This window comes from Chelonia mydas, chromosome 1 (assembly GCF_015237465.2).
Source record: "Chelonia mydas isolate rCheMyd1 chromosome 1, rCheMyd1.pri.v2, whole genome shotgun sequence".
Taxonomy (NCBI): domain Eukaryota; kingdom Metazoa; phylum Chordata; order Testudines; family Cheloniidae; genus Chelonia; species Chelonia mydas.
This window is the reverse complement of record NC_057849.1, coordinates 347,519,827-347,534,224: the sequence shown is the minus strand read 5'-3', so window position 1 is coordinate 347,534,224 and position 14,398 is coordinate 347,519,827. Positions and strand designations below refer to the sequence as shown.

The following is a 14,398-nucleotide window of genomic DNA, read 5'->3' as shown; positions in this document are numbered from 1 at the left end:
CAGTGTTTCACCACCCTCTTAGTGAAAAAGTTTTTCCTAATATCCAATCTAAACCTCCCCCATTGCAACTTGAGACCATTACTCCTCGTTCTGTCATCTGCTACCATTGAGAACAGTCTAGAGCCATCCTCTTTGGAACCCCCTTTCAGGTAGTTGAAAGCAGCTATCAAATCCCCCCTCGTTCTTCTCTTCTGCAGACTAAACAATCCCAGCTCCCTCAGCCTCTCCTCATAAGTCATGTGCTCTAGACCCCTAATCATTTTTGTTGCCCTTCGCTGGACTCTCTCCAATTTATCCACATCCTTCTTGTAGTGTGGGGCCCAAAACTGGACACAGTACTCCAGATGAGGCCTCACCAATGTCGAATAGAGGGGAACGATCACGTCCCTCGATCTGCTCGCTATGCCCCTACTTATACATCCCAAAATGCCATTGGCCTTCTTGGCAAGTTAAGGAAGTATGGGCTGGATGAATGCACTATAAGGTGGGTAGAAAGCTGGCTAGATTGTCGGGCTCAACGGGTAGTGATCAATGGCTCCATGTCTAGTTGGCAGCCGGTGTGGACGTGGACTTCTCAGTGGATGTGGAGAACAATTTATCCCCGTAACATATGTGAAGACTGTTATCAGTTTCCCCCCTTAGTCTTCTTTTCTCAAGACTAAACTTACCCAGTTTATTTAACCTTTCCTCGCAGGCCAGGATTTCTAAACCTTTTATCATTTCTGTTGCTCTCTAAGAAAAGGAGTACTTGTGGCACCTTAGAGACTAATCAATTTATTTGAGCATAAGCTTTCGTGAGCTACAGCTCACTTCATCGGATGCATCCGATGAAGTGAGCTGTAGCTCACGAAAGCTTATGCTCAAATACATTGGTTAGTCTCTAAGGTGCCACTAGTACTCCTTTTCTTTTTGCAAATACAGACTAACACGGCTGTTACTCTGAAACCTGTTGCTCTCTAGACTCTCTCCAATTTGTCCACTTCTTTCCTAAAGTGTGCAGTGCCCAGAAGATTTCAGACCAATTCTTTACTTTGTCAAGGTCATTTTGTCTTTCCTTGTGATTCACAGCCAGGAACCACTCTTCTGGAGTCAGGCGGTTTAGGAGTCTGGGTTCTTCATGCAAGAAATGCTGGAGGGAGTGGTGGTGGCTCCAATATAACTTTTAGCTCATTGGTTAGATCACTATACTGAGATGTGGGAGCCCTGGGTTCAATTTCTGCGCTCTTTCTGATGGGTAGAAAATATTTGAACAGTGTTCTCTTACTTTTCAGGAGAGGTCCTAATCACTGGGCTATGGGATATTCTGATGTTGGTGTCTCAGTCTTAATGTATTCTCTGGAAGCTATTCCATTCTTTATAAACACTTAAACAGCCATTGGGCCAGCAAGAGTGAGTGAGAATAACTGGATAGCCTGGTGGTTAGGGCACACAGTCCTCCTGGTCCACTGACTGTTTAATTAGGATCCTAAGTCCCTTTGTGGATCTGAGCCTCTGTGTACAGTTCACAACATTGTGGTGTATTTTTACAAAACTTCAGTTTCAGTCTATGTGATGATTTCATATCCAAGTTAATTTGATTAATTTTGCAAGTGAGACTTCCTGAGACAATATTCACTGCTTTACTAAAATCCAAGTATATGGCATTTACTCCATTCCCTTTTGGCCCCTAATTTTGTAATTCTATCAGATAAATCATTTAATGCTCATTGTTGTATTCTCTAGAGATCTGTGATTTTCTAAATGTAGCTCAAAGGGTATTTGCAGGAAGCTGAGGGAGCTGCCTCTGTTCCATCTGTAAAGCTTCTTTCTTATTGAGCAACTAAACTGAAACAAAAACTAAAACAAAAAGACCCACCCACAAAACCCAAACCCAACCAACCAGCCAAAACAATCTCCTCCCTTTCTTTGATTGGCTGCTTCATGTCTTTGTTGGTTGTGTTTGAGAGAGACAAAGTGGGTGAAGCAATATCTTGTATTGGAGCAACTTCTGTGGTGGAAGAGACAGGTTTTTGAGCTTCACAGAGCTCTACTTCAGGGCTCTACTTTTGAGCTACACAGAGCAATTGACACCTTTTCAGTCATAAGACTGTCATAGACTCACAGGCCCCATGCTCTCTCCAGACGCCTTACGGTCCCTGGGAGGAACCCCCTTCAGTGTGACAGCCCTTCTCAGGGGTCCACTCTCTCGGGGGTTAAGCCATAAGCCCCTCTGTCTCCTGGAACCGGACCTCTCTGAGCCTTCTGCATGCCTGTCTCTCGCTGTTGGCCCCCTCAGGTAGTGCATGTGCTCTGGACCTCCAGGGCCTCCACTCCCAGAGGGAATAATGCAACCCTGATCTCTAGACTGGAGTGACTCTCGGGCAGCATAAAACAGGAAGGTTTATTGAGCATCTGAACCGAGCATAGGAAACTCTCTGGGCCCTTGGGCCTAGCAACCCTCAGCCAGTACATCTAGGTCTCTCCTGCATCCAGGTGGGCTCTGGCTGCTCTCTCACCCCAGTCCAGCCACTCCCTCCTTCCAGCCAATCATCTCCCCCAACAGCTTCTCCCCGTCCTTTGTCTTCGGTCCCAGGCAAACAGGTTGTCTGGGCCTCCTCTCTTCCATCCTTTGTTCCCCACTGGCTGGAACCGGCTGGTCAGGTCACCGGGGTCCTCTCCCCTCAGCCCTTTGTCCTCCCACTGGTCAGAACCGGCTGACTGCCAAGCTGGGGTGGGCCTCTCAGTCACCAGGTCACTGGTCGCTAGGGTTCCCCATCTCCAGGCAGTTGTCTGGGATCCCAACTGCTAGGCGAGGTCATGCCTAGTCTCCTGCAACAATAAATGCCCTTTCCCACCACCTCATTACAGGGAAACTGAGATCCAGACAGTATACATGCAAAACTCTAAGAAAATCCCCTACTTCGTCACAAGGACAAAGAAGGGTTAGTAGGTTACAAATTGTTGTAATGAGCCATAAAACCAGTGTGTCTGTTGAGACCATGATATTTTGTGTTTAGCGGAGTTATGAATTTAAGTTCCCCGGCTCGCCTTTTAAAGGTGTCGTGCAGGTTTCGTTTGAGGACGAGGCGTGATCGCTTTGTAAAAATGTTTGCCCCTGAGTGATAGGATGTTTTTGTCTTTTATAACTTTTCTGTGTGAGTTCATTCCAGAGCATAGTGGATGTCTGGTTTCACCTGTGTAGTTATTGCTGGGGCATTTGATGCACTGGATGAGGAACAGCATGTGTTGTGACAGACATGTAGGAGCCATGGATCTTGACAGTTGTGTTGATCATCATAGCAGTGGAAATATGTCTGCAGGTTTTGCATCTGTTGATCTGGCAGGGCCTGGTGCCGCTTTGAATCTGGTGGTTCCTGGTCTGTGGGGAGCTTGCTTCTGATGATGAGCTTGGAGAGATTGGGGGGTTGTTTGAAGGCCAGAGAAGGAGTTTTGCAAAAGATATCTTTCATGATGTGGGTCCCCATCAAATATGGGGTATAGTTGTTTGATTATACCCTACATGGGTTGCAGTTTGCATGGTATGTGACAGCTAGGGGTGTGCGATCAGTGGGTCCCCGCCCTCGTCCCCCCGTATTGAAGCATGTTTTCTCAGGTATGTGGGTGGCCCATTTCATGATGCAATCTACTTCTCTGTAGGAGTGTCCTTGTTTGGGGAAGGTGGTTTTAAATGCGTTAAGGTGAGTCTCCTGAACTTTCTCATTGTAGCATATTCTATGGTATCTGAGTGCTTGGCTATAGATAACAGATTTCTTGGTTTGTCTGGGATGGTTACTGGATTTGTGAAGGCAGGTGTGGTGGTCTGTGGGTTTCTTGTATGTAATTGTCGGTAGGGTTTCAATGTTGAAGCTGATCACGCCATCCAGAATTTGATGCTGGTGTGGGAGAGTTCTAGAGCAGTGGTTCTCAAACTTTTTTTTTCACAGATGACTTGAAAATTGCTGAGGGTCTTGGCGGACCACTTAATGATCTTTCCAAATGTTCTTTGTACCGTTAGCTAACTATTGTAAAGGGCTTGGGATAAAAGTGCTATAAATAAAAAAATTTAATAATTAACTTTTTTTATTGTACAAATAAAAGCACACAACTGATATTTTAATATCAGTAGTCTCTCCACCGCTGTGGCAGCCACCAAGCTGGGCTGGGAAGGAGCGGGGGCAGGGGTGTCTCTCCCCAGCAGCTGCAGCCCTGGAGCTGGGGATGGTCGCCTCTTTCTCTGACTGCCACAGCCCTGCACGTCCCAAATTCCCCCTACCCCCTCTTCTCACCCTACTGCCCCTCCACCTACCTCCTATTTCCCCCACCTCACGTCACTGCCCCCTCCCACCTATGCCCTATTCCCCCCAAGACCACCACCTCACCTTACAATGTGCATCTTCTCCAGGATCCAGGCATCTAATTAGTGGAGCCATGCCTGCGCGGGTGGGTGGGTGGCCCTTCATTCTCTTGTGTGCGGCTGCCCAGGCACAAACTTTAGAAGGAATTATCTGCAGACCACCCGAAAGGAGCTCATAGACCACTGGTGGTCTGTGGACAGCAGTTTGAGAACCTCTGTTCTATAGAGAGTTTGATGGACGGGTGGGGGTGTTTGAAACTGTGGTGAAAATCTGTGAGGGAGTTTAGGTCATCTATCCAGAGAATAAAAATATCACCAATGTAATTCAAGTATATCATTGGTTTGTGATGCATTTGTCTAGACCTCCTTCCTTGAGGTGGCCTGTGAAGCAGTTGGCATATTAGAGAGCCATCCTAGTACCCATGGCTGTTCCTGTGGTTTGGACAAAATGTTTGTTGTTAAATGTAAAGTTGTTGTGGGTGAGGACGAAGTGGATGAGTCTGGTAATGTGTTTGGGGTGGATGTCTGAGTGTTATTCATTGTCTTGTAGATATTTGAGGCAGACAGCAATGTCAGCATGGAAAGGGTTGTTGGTGTGTAATGAGGTGACATCCGTGGTGGCAGAGATGGTATTCTGAAGGAGACTGTTAATGCTGAGGAGTTTCTGAAGGAAGTCAGTTGTAACCTGGAGAAAACTGGCCCCTTGGGCAATGAATGGTTTGAGGATGATTTTTGTGAGTGCTGTTATTCCTTAAATAAGTGAGGTGTGGCCAGACAGGATGGGCCTACCTGGGTTCCCTGTATCTGGGAAGCATTAAAAGGTACCTGGGTGGGTTCGTGGGGTGTGAGTTTATCTTGGAGTTGCATGGGGAAGGATTTGATAATATCTTTAAATTACTATGTGAATTGTAGTGTGGGGTCGTCTTTGATTTTTTTATAGGAGGTGATGTTGGAGAGTTGCTGGTTGGCCTTGCTGACATAGTCATCATGGACAAGGGCTACAGTGGCACCCCCTTCGTCTGGTGGTTGGATTTCAAGGACTGTTTATCTGTCTTCTCATCAGTGGAGAGGTTGTGGTGGATGTGAGGTTTGTTAAGGATTTCATAGTCAATTTTTTTTTTTTTTTTGGTCCTGAAGCAATCAATGTAATAATCAACTATGTGGTTTCTTCCACTGTGTGGGGGGGTGTCCAGTTAGATGATTCTTTATGACTGTCCGTGGGAATGTGGTAGTTGTGGGAGGTGTTGTCTTTTTGTGGAAGAATTCTTTGAGCCAGTGAAATAATTCTTCTAGTTCTCCACATGTTAATATGGTATCAGGTTCTGTGATGGGGCAGAAGTTGAACCCCTTGGAGAGGACAGGTAATACAGCTCTGATTGGGGGTAGTCTTGATAGGTTGATGATATTGATGTTGTGTAGTGAGCATGTGTTGGGTCCTGGTGTCATGGTTTCCCCTGGAGGTGGTGTTCTGTGATTGTGTAGTTGTTGTTGTAGTTGTAATTGGTTCCACTTTTTGTTTTTGTGTTGGATGGCTGTCATTAGGTTTTTTTTAGAGAGACAAGGTGAGTGAGATAATATCTTCTATTGGACTAACTTCTGTTGGTGAGGGAGACAGGCTTTTGAGCTTACACAGAGCTCTTCTTCAGGTCTGGAAAAGGTAACCAGAGTATCACAGCTAAATACAAGGTGGAAAGATTGTTATGGATACGGGGTTAACATGTATTGCAAGAAACCACTGAAAATGAAATGGGCAATTGACATCTCTGCAGCACAGGAGGTATTTGTCAGTGTAAATTCAATAGTGATCAGATTTGTGGATGACAGTGCAGTTGGAGTGGTAACAAACACACAGGTGAGGAGAATCAAACTACAAAGTGACCTAGAGAGAGAACATGAGCTTATAGTGGGGGTGGTTTCAGTGCTGATAAAATGAAAGAAAGAGGAAGTAGTCCAAATACAAAATGGGAGGTTGTTAGTAAGCAGCAACACTCACTGCAATAAAGCAAATGTGTTTTCATCTTTCCCCATAGTAATGTCCTAACATTAATTTTTCATATAACCAAGCATTATTGTTGCTACAGGGAAAGTGGAATTGAGGTTGAGAGATGAGGTGTCCCCAAGAGGGTCTCAGCCCGCAATAAGGAAGTTTGAGAACTATGGCTGCAGATGTCTACAGAATTTCTCTGTTAATAATGTTGTCAGCCGTGTTTTGTTTTTAACTTACTGGATTGTAATTACCGGGATTGTTCTTTTTTTTAAAAAGTTGGTACCATATTTGCTATTACTAAACCTTTGGTATCTCCCAGTTCTCTGACTTTTAAAAAATAATTGTCAGCGTTCAGTAAGCATGCTGGCTAATTCTAGTGAAACCTCAGAATGAATGTCTGCTGGGTCATCTGATCTGTCCACATTTTCAAGTATTCTTGAGTGTGCTGTTTGGCCTCAGTTGAGCAAAACTCTGAAACACACTGAAGTAAGTGGGATTTAAGCATGTGTTTATGTATTTCTCTGTGACAAGGTGATGTCATGGTTATGGGACTAGCCTAGGACTTGGGAAACCTGGCTTCAATTCCCTGCTGCACTGCGGACTTCCTAAGTGATTTTGGGCAAAAAAGGGTGGGATCCATAAAGTATTTAGTTGCCTCAGTCCCATTTTCAGTCACCACTGCGACCCACAAAACTCCTGCTTGTGCCTAACTCTGTAGGTGCCGAAACTCACCTGGACCCCAAGTTTTTGCAGTAAAAGTTTCCTACATTTCAACCTCGAAACATGTGCAATGCTGCCTCACTCTGGGTGCCTGGGTGCCTACCTCCTGCTTGAGCCCCAGAGACCTCCACTAATGGAAGGAAGACAGGAACTTCTCTGCCTAAATTGCATGTGGGGCCTGCTCCTAATGCCACACAACAACAGCTGGGTGACTGGCGGGACCTCTCTCATAACCCTTAGCCCAGGGGTTAGAGCACTCACTTGGGATGTGGGAGACTACCAGGTCAAATCCTCCCTGAGCCCGATGAGGAGAAGGGATAGAACAGGGCCCTGCTGCCTCTCAGGTAAGTGCCCTAAGCGTTGGGCTAGAGAATAGCCTGCTGTGGGTCTCCTCAATCTCTCAGGTCAAAGTTGTTCCACTTTAATTATTTAACGGAATAATTCAAGAGTAACTGGGCCAGGGAAAGAGTAAGACTAACTCTAGTGGTTAGAAGAAAGTAAAGGAGGACTTGTGGCACCTTAGAGACTAACAAATTTATTTGAGCACAAGCTTTCGTGAGCTACAGCTCACTTCATCGGATGCATTCAGTGGAAAATATAGTGGGGAGATTTATATACATAGAGAACATGAAACAATGGGTGTTATCATACACACTGTAAGGAGAGTGATCAGGTAAGATGAGCTAATACCAGCAGGAGAGCGGGGGGGAAGGGGAAGAAAAACTTTTGTAGTGATAATCAAGGTGGGCCATTTCCAGTAGTTGACAAGAACGTCTGAGGAACAGTGTGTGTGTGTGTGTGGGAATAAACATGGGGAAATAGTTTTACTTTGTGTAATGACCCATCCACTCCCAGTCTCTATTCAAGCCTAAGTTAATTGTATCCAGTTTGCAGATTAATTCCAATTCAGCACTCTCTCATTGGAGTCTGTTTTTGAAGTCTTTTTGTTGTAATATTGCGACTTTTAGGTCTGTAATCGAGTGACCAAAGAGATTGAAGTGTTCTCCAACTGGTTTATGAATGTTATAATTCTTGACATCTGATTTGTGTCCATTTATTCTTTTACATAGAGACTGTCCAGTTTGACCAATGTACATGGCAGAGGGGCATTGCTGGCACATGATGGCATATATCACATTGGTAGATGTGCAGGTGAACGAGCCTCTGATAATGTGGCTGATGTGATTAGGCCCTATGATGGTGTCCCCTGAATAGATATGTGGACACAGTTGGCAATGGGCTTAGTTGCAAGGATAGGTTCCTGGATTAGTGGTTCTGTTGTGTGGTGTGTGGTTGCTGGTAAGTATTTGCTTCAGGTTGGGGGGCTGTCTGTAAGCAAGGATTGGCCTGTCTCCCAAGATCTGTGAGAGTGATGGGTCGTCCTTCAGGATAGGTTGTAGATCCTTGATGATGCGTTGGAGAGGTTTTAGTTGGGGGCTGAAGGTGACGGCTAGTGGCGTTCTGTTATTTTCTTTGTTAAGCCTGTCCTGTAGTAGGTGACTTCTGGGTACTCTTCTGGCTCTGTCAATCTGTTTCTTCACTTCCGCAGGTGGATATTGTAGTTGTAAGAATGCTTGATAGAGATCTTGTAGGTGTTTGTCTCTGTCTGAGGGGTTGGAGCAAATGCGGTTGTATCGTAGAGCTTGGCTGTAGACATGGATCGTGTGGTGTGATCTGGGTGAGAGCTGGAGGCATGTAGGTAGGAATAGTGGTCAGTAGGTTTCTGGTATAGGGAGGTGTTTATGTGACCATCGCTTATTAGCACCCTAGTGTCCAGGAAGTGGACTCATTGAAATAATGTCATTTCCCAATGTTCTTAGTGACAGGGCACGTTCAGTCCATCGCTTTGCTTTAACTGTTTTCAGAGTAGCAGCCGTGTTAGTCTGTATTCGGAAAAAGAAAAGGAGTACTTGTGGCACCTTAGAGACTAACCAATTTATTTGAGCATGAGCTTTCGTGAGCTACAGCTCACTTCATCAGATGCGAGCTGTAGCTCACGAAAGCTTATGCTCAAATAAATTGGTTAGTCTCTAAGGTGCCACAAGTACTCCTTTTCTTTAACTGTTGTGTTTAGGGTCCAAGGTTACTAGCTTGAAGTTGCCACCAATGTCATTGCATCATGACCAGGGATCCTAGAAATCCGTTTGCCATGGAAAAATGCGGAATTAGCATTTTTACAGAGAATCTTTAGGTTTTACATTTTGTGAAAAACTAAAAACATATACAGCAGAACCCTGTTTATCCTAGCCCCCATGATCCGGCTCTCCATGTTAACTGAACCAACAGCCCCTTGGGGATGACAATGGCAGGGGTTGGGCTGTGAGTCCCAGGCGGCTGGTGGTTTGGTTAATATGGAGAGCCGGATAATGGAGGTTCGGATAAATGGGGTTCTGCTTTATATCAATAAAACATAGTGTTCAACTAATACTTATATGTATTGTGGCTAGGGAAACTAAAGTTGAGCGTTTCATTTTAATCATGGAAAAACATGGATTTTTATGTTTTTTTAATCAGATAATTTTGTTTTTTTAATCTCCGAAAACTAGAATCCCTGATTATGACCTAGCCCCTTCATACTCTGTAGCTAGTTTGACTTGCATTCTGTGGCAGGCTCTTTGATTCTACAGTAGTCCAGAGCAACAGCCTGGAAATTGTGTGGCAGCTTCAGAAAAAAATTAAAATGAAACTTCTTCTTTCAGTGGTGTAGATGTGTATTCCACTCAGGTGTTTGTGTCAGATGCACTGAGAGCTGGAGACCTTCCTCCTGCAGCAGCATCCTCTAGGGCAGCGCACATATCTTGCGTCTCCTTGTGGCCTTTTCAGAGGCTATAAATGGGCAACAATGCCCCACCCCCACTCAGTTCCTTCTTACTGCCAGTGGCCTAAGTTTGATCTCCCCACGTGGTTCTGTCTTCACAGTTTGTTTCCTGTGTCACAGCTACTTGATGAATTTTTGTAGTGTAAGTAGTTAGTAGAAGTTAGAACTAGTAGTGTAGTGTGTATTTAGTTGGTTTTAGTAGGTTATGCAGTGTTCTTATCTAATTCTTTTCTGAACCCTGTTATACTTTTGGACTTTACAACATCTCCTGGCAATGAGTTCCACAAGCTGGCTGTGTGTTGTGTGAAAAAGTACTTTCTTATGTTTGTTTTAAACTTAATGCCTGTTAATTTTATTTGGTGACCCCTGGTTCTTGGGTTAGGTGAATGAGTAAATACGGGATACTCGGAGCTATCCTCCCCTTAGTCATCTCCTTTCTAAGCTGACTGGTCACAGTCTTTTTAATCTATCCTCATATGGAAGCTGTTCCATACCCCTAATCATTTTCATTGCCCTTCTCTGTCCCTTCACCAATTCTATCTTTTTTGAGATGGGGTGACCAGAACTGCATGCAGTAGTCAAGATGTGGGTGTAGTATGGATTTATATAGTGGCATTATGATATTTACTGTCTTATTATCTATCCATTTCCTAATGGTTCCTAACATTGTTAGCTTTTTTGACTGCTGCTGTATATTGAGTAGATGTTTTCAAAGAACTATCTATGATGACTCTAAAATCTCTTTCTTGAGTGCTAATTTAGACCCCATCATTTTGTCTGTATGGTTGTGATTATGTTTTCCTGTGTGCATTATTTTGCAGTTACCAACACTGAATTTCATCTGCCATTTTCTTGCCCAGTCACCCAGTTTTGGGAAATCCCCTTGTAACTCTTAGCTAAGTCCAAAGCAGACTACAATCTTGAGTAATTTTGTATCATCTGCAAACTTTTCCACCTGTTTACCCTTTTTTCCAAATCCTTTTTGAATGTCTTAAACAGCACTGATTCCAGTATAGATCATTGGGGGAACCTCATTATTTACCTCTCTCCATTGTGTAAACTACCATTTATTCCTACTCTTTGTTTTCTGCCTTTTAACCACATACTGATCCATGAGAGGATTTTCCCTCTTATCTCATGACTGCCTACTTTGCTTAAGAGCCTTTGGTGAGGGACCTTGTCAAAGACTTTCTGAAAGTCCTAGTACACTATATTGACTGAATCGCCCATGTCCACCTGTTTGTTGAATCCCTCAAAGAATTCTTATAGATTGGTGAGGCATGATTTATCTTTACAAAAGCCATGTTGACTCTTTCCCATCAAACTGTGTTAATCTATGTGCCTGATAATTCTGTTCTTTATTATAGTTTCAACTGATTTGCCTGGTACTGAAGTTAGGCTTACTGGTCTGTAATTGCCAGGATCGCCTCTGGAGCCTTTAAAAAAAATCTGCATTCCATTAGCTATTGTCCAGTCATCTGGTACAAGAGACTGATTTAAGCAATAGGTAACATATCACAATTAGTTGTTTTGCAATTTCATATGTGAGTTCCTTCAGAACTCTTGGATCAATCCCATCTGCTCCTGGTGACTTATTACTGTTTAATTTATCAATTTGTTCCAAAACCTCCCCCATTGACACCTGAATCTGGGACAGTTCCTCAGATTTGTCACCTAAAAAGAATGGCTCAGGTGTGGGACTCTTCCTCCGATCCTCTGCAGTGAAGACTGATGCAAAGAATTCATTTAGTTTCTCCGCAATGGTCTTGTTTTCCTTGAGTGCTCCACTATCACCTCGATCGTCCAGTGGCCCCACTGATTGTTTGCAGGCTTCCCGCTTCTGATGTACTTAAAATAAATCTCCTGTTAGTTTTTGTGTCTTTTGCTGGTTGCTTTTCATTTTTTTTTGTCCTGCCTAATTATGCTTTTACACCTGAATTGCCAGAGTTTATGCTCCTTTCTCTTTTCCTTTGTAGGGTTTCACTTCCAGTTTTTAAAGGACGCCTGTTTGCCTCCAGCTTCCTCTTTTACTCTGCGGTTTAGCCATGGTTTATTTTTTGGGGTTCTCTTACTATTTTTTTATTTGGGGTTCTGGCACTCCCAGAACCCCATATTCACCCCCGGCGTGTAATTATGATATGTTTCATACAAAGCATGCTGTGTAAGAGATCATATGAAAAGTCATGATCTGCTGAAACTCATTGTTCTGTCCAAATGTGTATATCATTAGTGTGTATCAAGTTATGAAATTTTTGTTGTGTGGTTGTTACTGAAATATGTGTAAGTTTGCTAGTGGCATACAAAGAAAGCAAACCACTCAAAGGAGGGTCCTCAGGCAGAGGGTACTCAATGACTATTAACAAGCAGGGAAATTGTAATCAGGGGATTTACAATTCAAGGACAGTTGCGGAAGCACCCACACTGGGGGGATTGCTCAACCAGGCGACTCAGGGAAGCCCTCCAGGACCTGCCAAGACAAGTGTCTTCTAGGCACAGGGACTATGGATACAGAAGAGGGGACAGTGGCTGCATGGCTTGGCCTCACTCCCCCCACAACTCAACACCTGGAAACACGTCTGGAAGGGGGAAGGTGGTCCAGGGTTGGAGAAGAATTTCAGCCTGTGTACTGAAGATCTGTAACCTTCTTGTACTATCAGGATGAGGCACTGCTTGATTCAAATCCTGCTTAGTTTATACAGCTTAGATTGTACGCTTATTTTTATTTTCTTTGGTAACCATCTCTATCCTTTATGCCTACCACTTATAGTCACTTAAAATCTATCTTTCTGTAGTTAATAAACCTGTTTTATGGTTTACCTAAAACAGTGTGTTTTGGTTGAAGTGCTTGAGAAATCTGCTCAGGAACAAGAGCTGGTGCATTTCCTCTCCACATTGAGGGAGGGATGACTGGGTTATAAATGTATGCTGGTCAGGCTTCTGACCAGGGAAGGACGTCACAGCCCCGGGGACCAAAGATGGGGAGCTGGGGGAATTGGCTGGAGCCTCTCTATTGTTAGTTCATGAGTGGCTGGGAGAAGCATTCATGTAACTCAGCTGGGTGTGTCCCTGCCTGGGGATGTCTGTGTGAATGCAGGACCTACCAGAGGTTTTCAGCTTGTCACGGCATCACATGGTGAGAGGGAGCCCAGGTTGGAGGGACAGAGGACTCAGTGGTACCCCAGGTCCAGGCCGCACCCCTGGAAGGCCCCTCACAGTTAGTTTGAGCCTTATGTTTTTAAATCATCTCCATGTAGTTTGCAGGCATTTCACTCTTGTGACTGTTCCTTTTAATTTCCATTTAACAAGCCTCTTCATTAGTGTAGTTCCCCTTTTTGTGAAGATAAAAGCTGCTGTGGTGAGTTTCTTTGGTATTTTCTCCCCTCCAAGGATGTTGTTAAATGTAGTTATGTTATGGTCTCTATTACTGAGCAGTTTAGCTATATTCATCTCCTGGATCAGATCCTGTGCACCATGTGGGACTAAATCAAGAACTGCCTCTCCCCTTGTGGGTTTCAGGACTAGCTGCTCCAAGAAGCAGTCATAAATGGTGTCTAGAAATGTTATGTAGAGCTCTGCCTCCTTTTTCAAGGCCTCTCCTCCCAATGGTTAAAGACCTCCCTGGGTTCCTTCATTGTCCCTAATTGAGCTTGCAGTCTCCAGCCTTGCAAAATCATTTGTCTCTGTTTATATGTGTGAGATCTTTCCACTTCTGGATATCCAGTTTAAGATGAATAATGGAGTAAACTTCCTGACAGTGAATTGTATGGTATTAAGCCATGGAATATTCTCCCGGACATCCCATTACTTGAAACATTTATTTGCAGAGAGGATAAAACCCTGTAGATTAGATTGTAGAGAATGATCCTGCCCTGGCATCACAGGAGATAGACAAGATGGGACCTAATGAATCTTATCCTCCCTAATTTCTGCAGATTATCTATTTCTGCTTACTCACTGCCATGGAAAAGGTTATAGATTTCCTGCTCTAAGCTTGTTCCATGGTCTCACCACTGTTGTTCTTGGATGTGGTTATGGAATTACAGAAATGCTGGGTTGCCATCCCCTAATCACTCTCTCTTTCTCTCCATAGAAATGTCTGCGGCTAAATCCTGATGTTCCTGTCTGGGTCTCTAAACAGCGCATTCTCTGCACCTTGAACCACAGCCTGAAGGATGTTCTGAACTATGGGCTTTTCCAGCCAGCCTTCAATGGCAGGGCTGGAAAGTTCCTGGATGAGGAGCGACTGCTGAGAGAATACCCTCTGAATCCAGACATTCCTGTCCCCTACCTGGAGGTATCTAGCTGCTTTTTTATCTGACTTATGTGGTCTCCATCATGGTAGTGTCTGAGTGCCTCAGAAGTACTAAAGAAGAGTAAGAAAAATCTCTTTCTTTTTTTTTTTTTTTGCCAGTGGGAGTGAAAACATGAATATACCATAACAATTTGGGCAGGTGGGTGGGTTAGTGTGTTTGCTTGTGTGAAGAAGTTACGGAGGGCAAGCTGAATCACAGAAACGAGCTTGACATTTAGTTCTCAATGT

General features: G+C 44.1%; 1 protein-coding gene across 2 annotated transcripts in view; it reads left to right on the top strand.

Annotated features, from left to right (window-relative positions):
* The window catches only part of SHANK3 (SH3 and multiple ankyrin repeat domains 3), a 755,611-nt gene that overhangs the window by 142,702 nt on the left and 598,511 nt on the right, over positions 1-14,398 (top strand). For both annotated transcript variants that reach the window (XM_043522025.1, XM_043522029.1), the window contains exon 4: positions 13,949-14,152. In XM_043522025.1, the coding sequence (XP_043377960.1) occupies positions 13,949-14,152 (204 nt within the window). The remainder of the gene's footprint in view (positions 1-13,948; positions 14,153-14,398) is intronic.